This window comes from Rhinolophus ferrumequinum, unplaced genomic scaffold (genome assembly GCF_004115265.2).
Source record: "Rhinolophus ferrumequinum isolate MPI-CBG mRhiFer1 unplaced genomic scaffold, mRhiFer1_v1.p scaffold_84_arrow_ctg1, whole genome shotgun sequence".
Classification (NCBI taxonomy): Eukaryota; Metazoa; Chordata; class Mammalia; order Chiroptera; family Rhinolophidae; genus Rhinolophus; species Rhinolophus ferrumequinum.
Window position 1 is genome coordinate 533,060 of NW_022680440.1, and position 15,555 is coordinate 548,614.

The 15,555-nt window shown below is 38.0% G+C and overlaps 1 protein-coding gene and 1 pseudogene across 5 annotated transcripts in view; both read right to left on the bottom strand.

Annotated features, from left to right (window-relative positions):
- Positions 1-225: 225 nt before the first annotated feature.
- IWS1 (interacts with SUPT6H, CTD assembly factor 1) overlaps positions 226-15,555 on the bottom strand; it is a 61,992-nt gene continuing 46,662 nt past the window's right edge. For 3 of the 5 annotated variants that reach the window (XM_033102307.1, XM_033102306.1, XM_033102310.1), the window contains one exon: positions 13,150-14,045. In XM_033102307.1, the coding sequence (XP_032958198.1) occupies positions 13,914-14,045 (132 nt within the window). In that variant the 3' untranslated portion in view covers positions 13,150-13,913. The other 2 variants (XM_033102308.1, XM_033102309.1) reach the window with 2 other exon arrangements.
- On the bottom strand, positions 10,510-11,547 carry LOC117020081 (cell division control protein 42 homolog; annotated as a pseudogene).

Below are 15,555 nucleotides of genomic sequence, written 5' to 3' on the forward strand. Positions count from 1 at the left end.
CTCAAGGTGCGGTGTTCAATCTTAGTTGCAGGGGGCGGAGCCCACCATCCCTTGTGGGACTAAAGGAATTGAACCAGCAACCTTGTGGTTGAGAGCCCACTGGCCCACGTGGGAATTGAACCAGATGCCTTCGGAGTTAGGAGCGTGGAGCTCTAACTGCCTGAGCCACCGGGCTGGCCCCTGCCTTTTTTTAAAAAAACAGGAGAAAATCAAATGTTTAATACATTTGCATAGGGAATTCACATAAGCGTGAAAATTGCAAACACTGAGGCAACACTGGGTATGTAAGACATTTTTGGACAAAGCAGAAAGGACAGTAACGGGGTATTAGATTTTAAAAGCAGGAACGGACGATTTACAGGTAGGTGAGGAGGAGCTGAACACACATGGCAGGAAAATTCTTGCGGGGTGACAGAAACAATGGGACCCAGGGGGCGTCCAGCTAACAGGCCCCGCCTGAAGCCCTCCTATTTACCACACGTAAGTCAAATCAGGCTAAGGCAACATCCCAAGATTCCCTTCCTGGAGGAGGCCTTTCCATCTGAATCTCTTAGGCAGGAAGGGGGAGGGTCAAAGCTTCTTTCTGAGTCATTTTTCTTAATAAACAGCTTAAAATCAATATCCCAAAAGCGGCTTCAGAGTGGCACAATTTTGGTTCCCCTCAGGCCTGTCTTTGAAACTTTACATATAAGTGTCACATTCCAGAAGCTGAGTTGTTAGACTGCTCCGTATTTCACTGATCCAATCATTCTGTTTTGAGAATAAGTTCAGTTAAACTATTGAGTTTCATTTCAGGAGGCAGTGGTGCCAAAGGGCTCCCAATGCGAGGCCCATATTGTGTAAGCAAGCAATCAGGTATTTAAATAAGCGGTGTGTCTATGAAAACAAAGAAAAATAAAGGTTAATGATCAAGCAAATTAGAAACCAGTTTTTGAGTCTGTAAGGCTGTGAGATGAGATTCCTAGATGTAAGGCTCAAAGCTGCTTTTTCTGGAATGAAGGCAGGCAGTGACAATCTGTTAGATTCTCCTGGTTTGCAGTTTGAATGTCTCTGATGTCATCAGGTTCTCAGGTCAACTTTGCCTGGCTTACACAGCACCATTCACTGAGATAAGCATGAGCTGCTGTGGTGATTTCTCTCAAGTTTATATCATTATGTCGTCTAGCTGCAGTTTGTGAAGTGCAAGGCTCCAAAAAAAAAAAGAAAAAGTTTTAGTTCTCAATAATTCCAAGGCAAAAGATGGGAGAAAAATGAAACATTAGTACAGAGAGTTGTAGCTAAATATTTTTAAAAACTAGAAAAATTCAGGATCCAGTCCAGTATACAGGTTAAAAAGATAATCTTAAAGACAACTAAATTAGAATCCAGTATCCATAACTGTGTATTACAGTTTCTGTTGAAACAATTTTCCTCTCTAAAATCACCCTTATTAGCCAAATTAAAACCTATTGCACAAATATAGTTTCAATAATGTTCTCCTGTTATTTGCATAAGCACAACAAGAATAACAGTTGATCACATAGGCTCTTTTAAATCTGCTTTGCTGGAATTTCATAAGGAATCTCCAGATTGAACTTTAATTAGCTTTTCAGGGCCAAGAAGCCAAGCCACATCCATGCCATCAGACTTCTCTGTGGATCCTTCCGGAGATAAAACATATTTGTAAAAGCATCAGAGTAAAACAAAGATCTGTCTATAAATGACAAAAAACTTAAAATGACATAGTTATAGATCTGATTATAATGCAATTGACAAAGAACTTTGCTCTTTTGTAACAAGACATTTTAAGATAATTAGAATTACAAATGAAAATTGTATCAGAGCTTTGTAGAGTCTTAGAAATTTTTATATAGTCTATAGAAAATCCATTTTAGTATTAATATATGCACACAAAAACATAGTTATTTGACAAAGCTTCCCATGTAATTTTAGTATATCAAATAGGCCAAATTACTTTAAAATTTCTCTTATAAGGAGAGAACAAATCTTTGAGGTATAACAGGGGCCCACTGGAATAATCCAAAGCCATTTCTAAAAGGTTAAGAAAAAATTATTTTTAAAATTTAAACCCTGGGAAGGTTGTCAAACATACTTGACCAAAAAGATCATATATTATTATAAAACAGTATTAAACTATCTATTTATCCAAAGTGACAAAAAAATATTAAACATACAGGTTAGCAAAACTTTAGTTTTTAGGATTAAGATTGTATTCTTAAGTAATCAAGGACCTAATTAAGACAATTAAAATATACAATCCTTAGTCTCTAGATAGAATACTTTTCATATCTTATCTGAAGTAGAACAAATACAGGAAATACTTTTTCTTTTAAATAGGCTGAAAAACAACCAAACTGGTTTTGCTTACTTTTGATATTTAAACTCATTTACTTATCTCAATTTTATTCAGCTTAACCATATATAATCTCCTCAGATTTCTCTTCACAAATCTTCTACACCTTTCCTAGTCTCTTTGTTTTTCTCTTATTCAGAAATAACCAACTTTAGGACAAACCACTTTCTGTTAATTTCCTTCAAAATGTGCCTCTGTACCTTATACCTTCTATCACCAAAAACATAGTTTTTTTCCATTTTAATTAGAATTCTTACCTCTTAGAAATCTTAATTACTAGTGACAACTAAAAAGTAAGCAATTAGTATTTTTTAGATTGGCAGATCTATGAATACATTTCATAACCTTTAGAAACACAGGCTATCACTGGCAATTATAGTCACAATATTTTTAGAAACAAATATTTTTTTTATAAAGTATGAGACATATTCAGTAACAGATCCCAATTTATCTTTTAGTTTTTCTGTTATTAGAAGCCAAAAGCAGGTAAACTGAAACTTATCTAGTAACAAGGTTCAGAATTTCATATTATTTAGAAATACCTAGATAATTTTTATCATTTAACTTAACTTAGTAAAACTCTAAAATTTGAAGTTACCAACCGATTTTGGAAAATTATTTTAAGCACATATAACTACTGAAAAGTTTTATCTAAAACCTTTTATTTAGGGCCTGACACACCTCGAACCTCCCTGCTCTACTTTCTTACCTGCAGCCACACCATGGAAAGAACCTCGGCCCCAGGGCTACAGGCTTTGTAAGAACCAAGCTTGTCCTGGGAGCACAGATCCAAACCTTCTGCTAGAGCAGGGGTGTCCAAACTGCGGCCCGCGGGCCAACTGTGGCCCATGATCCATTGTTAATTGGCCCGCAGCAAATTCCAAAAACATATTTAGTTTACTTAAATAAACCAGGTGAGGCAATACGTACTTCACCTCGAGTGAGTGGCCCGGCTGTTTGCGTATTTTACCACATATGGCCCTTGGTGAAAAACGTTGAAAAAAGTTTGGACACCCCTGTCCTAGAGGGAGAGTATTAACTAGTTGCTCTTTCAGGCTTTGTAATTCGTATCTTGCTTTAGAGATTTTGTTGTTGTTTTCTTTTTTGTTGTATGGTAAATCCTTTTACAAACTATCACTTCCAAATTTTGGTCAAACTTTTACTTCATGTACCAAGCTTGCTTAAAACAAGGCATACAGGTAATCCCACCACTTTCTTTAAACACCAATAAATATGTGAAGTGCATAGCTATAGTTTAATGGTACCAAAGTCAGTCAGTTTGAGACAGCTCTCTACAGAAACACATGCATTTCTGCAACCTTTCTAGCCCATGCCTATATTAGGCAACCCTATTTCCTAGGAGTTCTCTAACATCTCAGCAATGCTTTTACATACAGCTAACATACATTCACATCACTCCACACTCTACCTGCTCCACAGTAAATCTGATGTTAGAAGACTTCTGCCACAATAGAGGAAGCCCACAAGAGCAGAGGAAGTTTGGGGCTTGGATTGACTGGGAGGAAGAGTTCTATGCAGAATGTGCATATATTGTTATCTTTAATTTCTTTCAGCAATATTTTATAATTACAAATGTACAAGTCTTTCTTCTTGGTTAAGTTTATTCCTAAGTATTGTATTCTTTTTGATGCTACTGTAAATGAAATTGTTTTCTTAATTCCCTTTGAGGATTATTCATTGTTAGCTTGTAGAAATGTAAACTGATTTTGTATATTTTATGTCCTTCAACTTTGTTGAATTTGTGTATTCTAATCGTGTGTGTGTGTGTGTGTAGGCGTTTTTACATGTAAATCATGTCAACTGCAAACAGATTATTTTTCTTTTTTGGACGACTTTTATTTCTTTTTCTTGCCTGACTGATTGATCTGGCTAGGACTGCTGCTACTGTGTTGATGTCAAAAGCGGGCATCCTGCCTTGTTCCTGATCTTGGAGGAAAAGCTTTCAGTCTCACCACTGAGTATGATGATAACTGTAGGCTTGCCATACGTTGGTCTTGATTATGTTGAATCCAACTATATGCTGTCGATAAGAGACTCATTTTAGATTTGACATGCATAGGTTGAAGGTGAAGGAAGATATTCTATGAGAATGGTAATCACAGGAGTGGCTATACAGATATCAGACAAAATAGAGTTTAAGTCAAAAACTGTTAGACAAAGAAGTATATTATATAATGATAAAAGGGTCAATGCACCAAGAAGATGTAACAATTATAAACATGTAAGTACTAAACATCAAAGCTCCTAAATATATGAAGCAAACAATGACAGAATCAAAGAGACTTACAATAGTAATGACTTCAGTACCCCTTTCAATAATGGATAGAACAGCAAGACGGAAGGTCAATAAAGAAATAGGGGCTCTGAATAACACCATAGACCAACTAGCCTACCAGATATATGCAAAACGTACCACCCCACAATAGCAGAATATACATTTTCCTCAAGTGCACATGGAGCATTCTGTCATAGACACTACGAAAGGCCACAAAACAAGTTTTAATAAATTTTAAAAGAATGAAACCATACAAAGTATGTTTTCTGATCACAATGGAATGAAACTATAGAAATCAACAGAAGGAAAACTGGGAAATCCACAAATACATGGAATTCACACAGTGCATTCTTAAGCAACCAAAGGGTCAAAGAAGAAATCACAAGGAAAATTAGAAAATATCTTGAGACAAAGGAAAATGAAAACACAGCATACCAAAACTTAAGGGATGCACCAAAAGCAGTACTAAGACAGAAATTTATAGCTGTAAATGCTTACATTAAAAAAGACCAACAGCCTAACTTTACACCTTAAGGAAATAAAGAATAAACAAAACCCAGAGTTAGCAAAAGGAAATAATAAAGATTACAGCACAGATAAACAAAATAGAGAGGAGAATAGAGAAAAAAATGAAAGAGTTGACTCATTTAAAAGATCAACAATGCACTCCTATGTTTATTGCAGCACTATACACAATAGCCAAGACATGGAAACAACCGAAATGCCCATCGGTAGATGACTGGATTAAGAAAATGTGGTACATTTATACAATGGAGTATTACGCAGCCATAAAGAAGAAAGAAATCTTACCATTTGCAACAACATAACAACATGGATGGACCTAGAGAACATTATGTTAAGTGAAATAAGTCAGACAGAGAAAGACAAATACCATATGATTTCACTTATATGCGGAATCTAAAGAAAAGAATAAGTGAATAAACTAATCAGAAACAGTTTTGGAGACAGAGAGGAAAAACTGAGGGTTGCTAGATGGGTGGGGGGGGTGGGTGGGGGTGGGGGGGAAGGTGAGGGGATTAGAAAACAATCAGTAACCACAAGATGGCCACGGGGTTTGAAAATTAATCTGGGGAACGTAATCAATAATGTTGTAAAGATTTTGTAGGGTATCCGATAGACACGTGTCCCATTTGGGAGACCACCTCAGGGATGATGTAGATGCCTGATCACTGCATTGTGCACCTGAAGTTGAACAATAATGAATGCCAACTATAACATTATATATACATATATATGTGTGTGTGTGTGTGTGTGTGTGTGTGTGTGTGTGTGTGTGTGTGTATACATTTACAATAGGCAGAGTACAGCATTGGGAGTGGAGATAGTGGAAATGGGATGGCTCGGTATGATGTCAGAGGGATAGTGGATGGGGGGAGGGGGGTCCACAGTGTGAGAGATATGATAAACGTCTAAGTAAAAAAACAAACAAAAAAAACAACAAAAAACAAAAACTCATAGACACAGACAACAGTTTAGTGGTTACCACAGGATAAGGGGGGTGGGGGGTGGGAGATGAGGGTTAGGGGGGTCAAATATATGGTGATGGAAGGAGAACTGACTCTGGGTGGTGAGCACACAATGTAATTTATAGATGATGTGATATAGAATTGTGCACCTGAAATCTATGTAATTTTACTAACAATGGTCACCCCAATAAATTAAAAAAAAAATCAACAAAATTGACCTTTAGCTAGAATGACTAAAAAAAAGACTCCAAAAACTAAGATCAGACATGAAAGGGGCATTACTACTAATTTTACAGAAATAAAAAGGATTATAAGAGAATACCATGAATAGTATGCCAAAAAATTGGATAACATAGATAAAATGGACAAATTCCTAGAAACACAATCTACCAAGACAGAAATATGAGGAAACAAATACAAATAGATCTATAATTAGTAAGGAAATTGAATCAGTAATAAAAAAAACCTCCCAAAAAAGGAAGATCAGGACTAGATGGCTTTTACTGGTGAAGTCCACCAAACATGAAAAGAATTAACATCAATCCTCCTCAAATTATTCCAAAAAATTGAAAAGAAACACATCCAAACTTCAAACTCTTGAGGCCAGCATTACCCTGACACCAAAACCAGACAAATACAAGAAAACTATAGACGAATTTCCCTGATGAACGCTGATTCAAAAATCAACAAAATACTAGCCAACAAAATTCAACAGCACATCAAAAGGATTATACACCATGATCAAGAGGGGTTTGTTTATTGCAAGGATGGTTCAACACATGAAAATCAATTAATGTATACAGCACATTAACAGGATGAAGGACAAAAAAAACACATGACCATCTCCACTAATGCAGAGAAATCATTGACAAAATTCAACGCCTTTCATGATAAAAACACTATGAATAGAAAGAAACTATATCAACATAATCAAGACCAACGTATGACAAGCCTACAGTTACCATCATACTCAGTGGTGAGACTGAAAGCTTTTCCTCCAAGATCAGGAACAAGGCAGGATGCCCGCTTTTGACATCAACACAGTAGCAGCAGTCCTAGCCAGATCAATCAATCAGGCAAGAAAAAGAAATAAAAGTCGTCCAAAAAAGAAAAATAATCTGTTTGCAGTTGACATGATTTACATGTAAAAACGCCTACACACACACACACACACACACACAGACGATTAGAATACACAAATTCAACAAAGTTGAAGGACATAAAATATACAAAATCAGTTTACATTTCCACAAGCTAACAATGAATAATCCTCAAAGGGAATTAAGAAAACAATTTCATTTACAGTAGCATCAAAAAGAATACAATACTTAGGAATAAACTTAACCAAGAAGAAAGACTTGTACATTTGTAATTATAAAATATTGCTGAAAGAAATTAAAGATAACAATATATGCACATTCTGTGTTCACTGATTGAAAGCCTTACTATGTATGGTTAAGGTGTCAATACTACCCAAATTGATCTACAGAATCAGTGCAATCCCTATTAAAATCCCAATGATGTTTATTGCAGAAATAGAATAATCCATCCTAAAATTCTTATGAAATCTCAAGGGACCCCAAATAGTCAAAAGTCTTGGGGAAAAAAAAAAGGTTGGAGAAAGGCACAATAGACAGACATACAGAAGGATGGAATAGAGTCCAGAAATAACTCTTGCTTATAGTGTCAGATGACTTTTAGCAAGGGTGCAAAGACCATTCAATGGAGAAAGGACAGTCTTCCCAACAAATGGTATTGGGAAAACCAAGTATCTATATGCAAAAAAAAAAAAAAAGTTGTATGCTTACCTTACATCAAATACAAGTTAACTCAAAATGGATTGAAGATCTAAGTGTAAGAATTAAAACTAACTCTTAGAAGAAAACAGGAGAAAACTTCATGACACTAGATTTGGCAATGTTTTCTTGGATATGACGCTAAAAGCACAGGCAATCAAAGAAACAGATAAACTGGACTACATCAAAATTAAACTGCATCAGAGGGTACAAGAATGAAAAGCAATCCACAGAATAAGAAAAAAATATTTGCAAATCTGATAAGGAGTAATTATCCAGAATACATAAATAATTCTGACAACTCAACAACAAAACAACATATTTTAAAAATAGGCAGGACTTGAATAGACATTTCTCCAGAGATATCCAAAGCACTAACATGAAAAGATGCTCAGTATCATTAATCATTAGGGAAATGCGAATCAAAACCACAGTGAAATACCATCTCACCCATTAGGATAGCAACTATTAAGACAGAAAACAAGCATTGTTGAAGACGTGGACTAATTGGAGCCCTTCTGCACTACTGATGGCAATGTAAAATAGAACAGCCATTATGGAAAACAGTATGACAGTCCCTCAAAAATTTAAAAATATAATTACCATATGATCCAGCAATTTCACTTCTGGATATACACTTGAAAAAATTAAAGGCAGGATCTCAAAAAAAGATATTTGTACATCCACGTTCATGGCTAAATTATCACACTAGCCAAAAGATGGAAGCAACCCAAGTGTCCATCGACAGATGGATAAACAAAATTGGTCTAGACATACAATAGAGTATTAGTCAGCCTTAAAATGAAAGGAAATTCTGATACGCTGCAACATGAATGAAACTTGAGGACATTCTACTAAAGAATAATCTAGTCAAAACTGGATGATGATTCACCTTATACGAAATATTATACCTAGGGTACTGAAAATCAGAGACAAAGTGGAATTGTGGTAGCCGGAGCTGGGGGAGGGGAATGGAGAGACAGTGTTCAATGGGTAAGTTTCAGTTCTGCAAGATGAAGATTTCTGGAGATGGAAGGTGGTAATGGTTGCACAACAGTGTGTACTTAATGCGACTAACTGTAAATGGTCCTTTAAGATGGCAACCTTTGTGTGCATTTTATGTATTTACACACAATCAAGAATTTTAAAAAATTTAACTAAAAGATAATTCTGCATTACTCCATCCAAAGGGTTCAAGTTAACCGCATCAGTACTGAAAAACAAGTAAAAGGCCATTGCTTTGGGTAGAAACATGCTTAAGTATTTGGGGATCAAGAGGCAAGCTATCAGTGTTACTTACCCACATGTGATCAAGTAAATGTGGCCAAATGTTACACACGGTCAATGTAACTGAAGGGAATATGGGAGTTTATTTTACTCTTCTTTCAACATTATTTTAAGTTGGAAGAAGTTCCGAAATTTTTTTGAAAAGGTTATTGTGGCTGACCAGGTTTGAGACTCTAAAATAAACTATGGGGCAGAGATCATTTATGCATAAATTAGTAACTTCACTTAAACATAGTGTAAGAGAATGTCTTCATTTTTTTTGAAGGGTTTTTGTTTGTTAAATACATCTGAAAAGAATGCATATACAAAGAATTGAGACATGAGAAAGCATTGGTTCAACACTAATGAATCTATACGAATTAGGATTTGGGGAAGGTGGAGATTACCTAAACATTTTTAAAAACTGGAAACTGCAACCCAAATAAGCTGATAAAATCCCTATTAACACTTATGAAGAGTCTTCATAAGACTCTCTCCGTGACTTTTATCAAACTAGAGAGCCCCAATTGGCTGCTCATAGAGTTCCTCATGCAAAACAGAAATAAGGGGATTCCCCTGGCTGGTCCCCATGTTGTTAAATGTTCTCCCCATCCCCACCCCAGCCCTAGCTGCTTAATGAAGCAGGTCTCCATCCTCATAACTTGGAAGAGGATGTGAATCACTCCACAGACGTCTGTCTCCTGGCACCACCCCTCAGATATACCAGGTCTTCTGCTGTGTTCTAGGAACACCGTATCACACACTATCAAGCTGCACATCCATGCTAAGCATATAAGACAATGACTGACAGGGGAAAAAATGTTTTTTTTAAATTACATACTCAATCCATTTGGTGCATTTCAAAAGGTGCAATACTTGTTTTCATTTTATCAGTAAAAGAAGTTAGAAATTAACTTCAAAAAAAAAATCAGCAAAACGGCCACCAAATTTCCTTGAAAGTCACAGTCACATACATAGTGCATCCTAGAAAAGAGGAGGGGCAAGACAGGTTCCACCCGCTTTCATGAGTTTCATCAAATACTGGACCTACTCAAGAGTGGAGAGAAAAGGCAACTTTCAAAAAGGAGTGTTACTAAATGAGGCATTTACTATCCTCCTTCCTAAGAGCACCAGGTGGGGAACGTGTTTTCTAAACTACATCTAGGAGGTGGAGTGTGCAATCACTCCATCCTCCTCCCCATAAGGGCTGTCTGATGGTTAATGAATTTTTAAAAACTGACTAAATAAAAACAAACCCCACACACACTTCCCCCGCCCCCCCCCCCAAAAAAAAACACTAGATGACCCAGATTACTCTCCAGAGTGGAACCCAGGAGCAGCTTCAATAACCCAAATTAGTCTGTTACAGAGTCATCACAAGCATGCCTTGCTTTGAAACAAAAAACAAACAAAAAACTGGAACAACAAAACAAGAACTAGTACTGATCACTGTTCTGACAATACACAATTCCCCAAAATTAACTAGTACTGAGGGGGGGAAAGGGGCCATACCTACAGGCCTTGTCTCACACGAGTGCCTGAGGGTAGGTGCAGGGCATTTGTCATTATTGCCAAAACAAATTTTAATTTTTAATCTTTAGTTTGATTTAAACATTGCTTTTAGTATGATGCCGACACCAGATGTGCAGAAAGGACTCTGGAGAGATGTTCATAGCAGCACACACCTGCAGCTCTTCTTCGGTTCTGGAGGCTCCAGGGCAGCCAATATTGCTTCGCCAAATACATTCTTTAGGCCTTTCTGCGTGAGCACAGAGCACTCCACGTACTTGACAGCCTTCAGGTCCCGGGCCAGCTTCAGGTCCCGGGCCAGCTTCTCAGCAGTCTCTGGAGTGATAGGCTTCTGTTTGTTCTTGGCAAGTTTCTCAATAGTAGAGGGGTCATCTCTTAGATCAATTTGGGTCCCAACAAGCAAGAGTCTTTGGACAGTGGTGAGTTATCTCAGGCACCCACTTTTCTTTCACCTTTTCAAATGAGGATGGAGAGACAACTGAAAAACAGACTAGAAAAACATCTGTTTGTGGGTAACTCAGAGGTCGTAATCTGTCATAATGCTCTTGCCCTGCAGTATCAAAAAGTCCAAGAGTATATGGCTCTCCACCAATCATAACTGTGACTGCATAGTTGTCAAAAACAGTCGGTACATACTCAGATGGAAATTTGTTCGTTGTATAGGATATCAGGAGACATGTTTTACCAACGGCACCATCACCCACCACAACACACTTAATTGTCTGCATTGCTGAAACCGTTTTCTATCCACTTTAAATACTTCAAATCCGATGAAGACCTCAGCTTCTCGCCCGAGAATGTCTTCATTTTGAATTCCTCAAGTATAGCTATCACTTCACCACCCAGTACCATCAGTTTTACCCTATTTAGGTTACATTCTCAGGTAACTGGAGCTTACTCCATTAAATGGCAAAATGCTGTATTAATAACTTTTTAAAAAAGTATCTTTATTGTTTAGAATTTTTACTGATCAGGGTCAACATCTACTTCAGTAGATGGCTGTTTTTGTTGTTCTCACTCACAAGTGTTTTTGAGGACATTTGTAGAAAGCAAAACGACACTGCAGATATTAGTTTTCCACTTCCATCTAGTGGCTACTTATTTTATCTGATAACGTCTTCACGTACCTGCCTGTAAACAACTCACCATCCTATCTGTGCTTTAAAGTTTGTTGCAAGTGTAAAGAGATCCTGGCAAATTCTTTGAGTAAAGTGCATAAACCTTATACTTTTATGACTAGTAAGATGTTTTTGAAAATCAAGGTTGCCAGATATTCTACACCAATTTCTACCAGTGTAGGATTTCTATAATTAAAATGAATTACTGGTTTTCATTTAGTCACCTTGACCAATCAACGATTTGATTAAATCTGCAGGCTACATAAATGACCTAAGTATCACAAAAATAGAACATCGCCCTAAGTGCTGCCTGTCCCAACGGCCTGCTGTAAGCAGCTTGGTATAGTGATGCTGTGACATCCACATTTCAGAATTTCTTGATCTTTTCTTCATTACAGCACCTCCAAGGAGAACCTAAATTCCAGACATACTTCGTTTTATTGTGCTTTGCTTTACTGAACTTCGCAGGTACTGTGGTTTACAAAATGGAAGTTTGTGGCAAGCCTGTGGCCAAGTGTGTCAGTGCCATTTCCCCAACATTTGCTCTTTTTGTATCTCTGTCACATTTTGGGAATTCTCGTAATATTTCACTTTTATTATTGCATTTGTGATCAATGATTTTTGGGAAAGTATGAAAGGAAGAGTGCAGCCAACTTCTTTACCTTAAGAAACTGCCACAGCCACCCCAACCTCAGCAACCACCACCCGGCTCAGTCAGCCACCATCAACACTGAGAAAAAACCCCACCACCACCACTACCAGCAAAAAGATTACGACTTACTGATGGCTCAGATGACAACATTTTTTAGCAATAACATATTTTTAAATTAAGGTACGTACTGGTTTTTAAGACACAATATTATTGTAACATTTAACAGACTGTAGGATAGTGTAACATAACTTTTATATGCACTGAGAAACAAAAAACTCGTGTGACTTGTTTTATTGCGGTAGCCTGGAACAGAACCCACAGTATCTCTGAGGCATGCCTGCAAATAAAATCAAATAATGAAAATTTCTCTAACAAGAGAAATACTGAGAAATAAGATTTTGTTGATAGGCCGCTTTAATCCCAACTAGAATATTGCAATTCAGTTTTGACACTGATCCCCAGAGCTGGCACAGACGCCACAGGTTTAAGGGATCAGTACTCTACGAGACCCATTTCAGTCCCATTTCAGATGCCAGCTGCCAGTGCAGTCCACTCCCACTTCTGGCTTACTGGTTAGAAAATGTGAGCGTTCCCACGATCCCCTCAGGTTCAAGAATTCACTAGAACGACTCACAGAAATCGAGAAAGTACTACATTTACAATTAGTTTTATTATAAAGGATTCCAATTAGGAGGACCAGCCAAATGAAGACACACACAGAGCTTCCACATCCTGTCTGTGGAATCAAGGCAGGCTGCCATCTTAACACGTCAACGTGCTCCCCAATTAGGAAGCTCCTCCACTGAGCTTTGGTATCCGAGGTCTTAACTGAGACTTCACTGTTTAGGCACAGCTGATTAAACCACTGGCCATATGACCGAATGGCCAAACTCAATCTTCAGCACCCCTCAGGTCAGGCCTGCCCAAAGTCCCAAACTTCTAAAAACAGACCTCTAAGCTCTTTCTGGTGACCAGCCCCTATCCTAAAGCTGTGTAGGGACCTACCAGGAGTCACTCATCAGCATCACAAAGACATTCTGTTCATCCAGGAAACCAAGGGTTTTAGAAGCTCCTTGTCAGGAACCCAGGACAAAGACCAGACAAATCCCTTATTACACCACAGAGGGTAGGGCTGAACTTTGAATGCATCCTCTAAGACAATGAAGAGACAGCCCCCCAAAACCAGACTTGAATTTTATTATGTAAAGCTTATAGAAGAAGTATGACTAGTATTCCTCTGTACAAAGTACACAACAAACAGTTTTAAATACAACAGAGAGAAATGCAAATCCTATGACAATATTTGATACAAGCTGAACCATTTACAGATACATTAAAAAATTTTAAAATATCGTCTTCTTTCTCCAAAGAGTCCATGCGCATTTCTCAGAGATGGGGACACAGCCCAGGCAAGGTCACAATGGCATTTTATTGCCCTCGATGCTGATTTTCACTGCGTGTGCAGATCTGCTCTTTTTCCTGATATCTGTGAACTTTCGCATCTGTTTATCCAGTCGACTGATACCCTTCTTGGAGGTCCCCTGAAACTAAGAGTGGGGTAAAAATTAAAGAGCAATTATTGAAATACATAAACCTAGTTTTGTACTTCATCTTCTTTTACCTGAAAGTTAGCAGTAAGAAGAACTCCTAACTCTGGAATAACCAAAATATGCTTTGGTGACCTCAGGAAAAACAGATCAAGTGTACACGGCAGTGTTAGAAAAACCTATTAAACTTTCACTGAAGAGTAATTTTGCTGTTGTTTGTGCCTTATTGTTAATTTTTGCTTCCGTCCATGGTAATCTCCTAGATGAGAGAAAGGAGGAAAATTTGAAACTATGACCCCTCCAGTTCCATTAGATTCATTTTGACTGTTATGTTTCCCTTCCAAAGATCAAATGTAGAGCTGACCACTTGACACACACACCTTCAATGTTGGCATAAAGGATGGTCTTCTAAGGCAAGGGAGTCGTCTGAGAAAAAGCCCTGAGCATGAGGGATGAAGCCAGAGCTTTAGCAAAGGAAACCCAGCAAGAGCTAGAGCTCTAGTTTCAGGCCTCAGCAGGTCCTGTGCCCCTGGTCCGTCCGTACTCCTTCCAGGACTGCTGGGAGAAGTAACTGAGAAAATTTGGTCAAATACAAGCACACAGGCTGGCAGTGCTCAAGATACACATCAATGTGACCGTGACTACTACTCTGCAATCAATTAGACGTAGGTTAAAGAAACACACCCGACACAGACAGGAAAGAAAATTAAGTCTCTTAATCCAAGGCACTGCCTACTTCTTACCTCTCCTTCCTGTTTGCCCGTTATAATTAAAGGTTTGGTTGTTGGGTTATTTCTTTTGTATTTTGAAAAGACTGTATGTTTTAAAAAGATGTGGTCTCTAAGAAATTGACCCTTTTTAAAATGCTGAAAAGGTCTGCCATTTATGTCCAAGATCAGTGTGAACTCTTCTTGCTGACCCCAGTGTTGCAAACAATTCCAATCTTTAAGAATGCTGAGTGGTGAAAAGAGATGGGTTTTCCCAATTCTTCTCCCCCATGTTTACTACCGAGTCACCTGTGAAGCTCGATGCAAAGAAAGCTACAAGAAGGCAGGGCCCAGGAGACACCGCGCGGGTGCTCTGCTGCTCGGCGGTGAAGGTCTTCCTTTGAGTCCGGAGACTCCCAGGCCCATCCCACCTCTGGATTCAGCCTCCACACTCACATCTGAGCAAGAAACTCTGTAAGAGTTTGAACATTCTTGAACAAGAGTCACACTGGATCATCACCAATCAGCAAACCTAGATTTTCTAGGAATATCCCAATTCTAAATATTATTTTGTATCAGTTTTAACAGTTGGTACTAGTATGGAATTAGCATAAAAATTCATTATCAAACGAGAAAGAGGTGTGCTACCATACCCTACCGAACACTCCAGATGTCCTGAAGAGTCCCAAAGCCCTGACTTCTTTTCAGAGCGTGTGCCCTGATTTTCAGTCCCTGCTCCCAGTGCACACTGGAAGCCTTACTTGCTCAGGTGTCTGCCAGCAGCTCTATACCCCAGCCCGGAT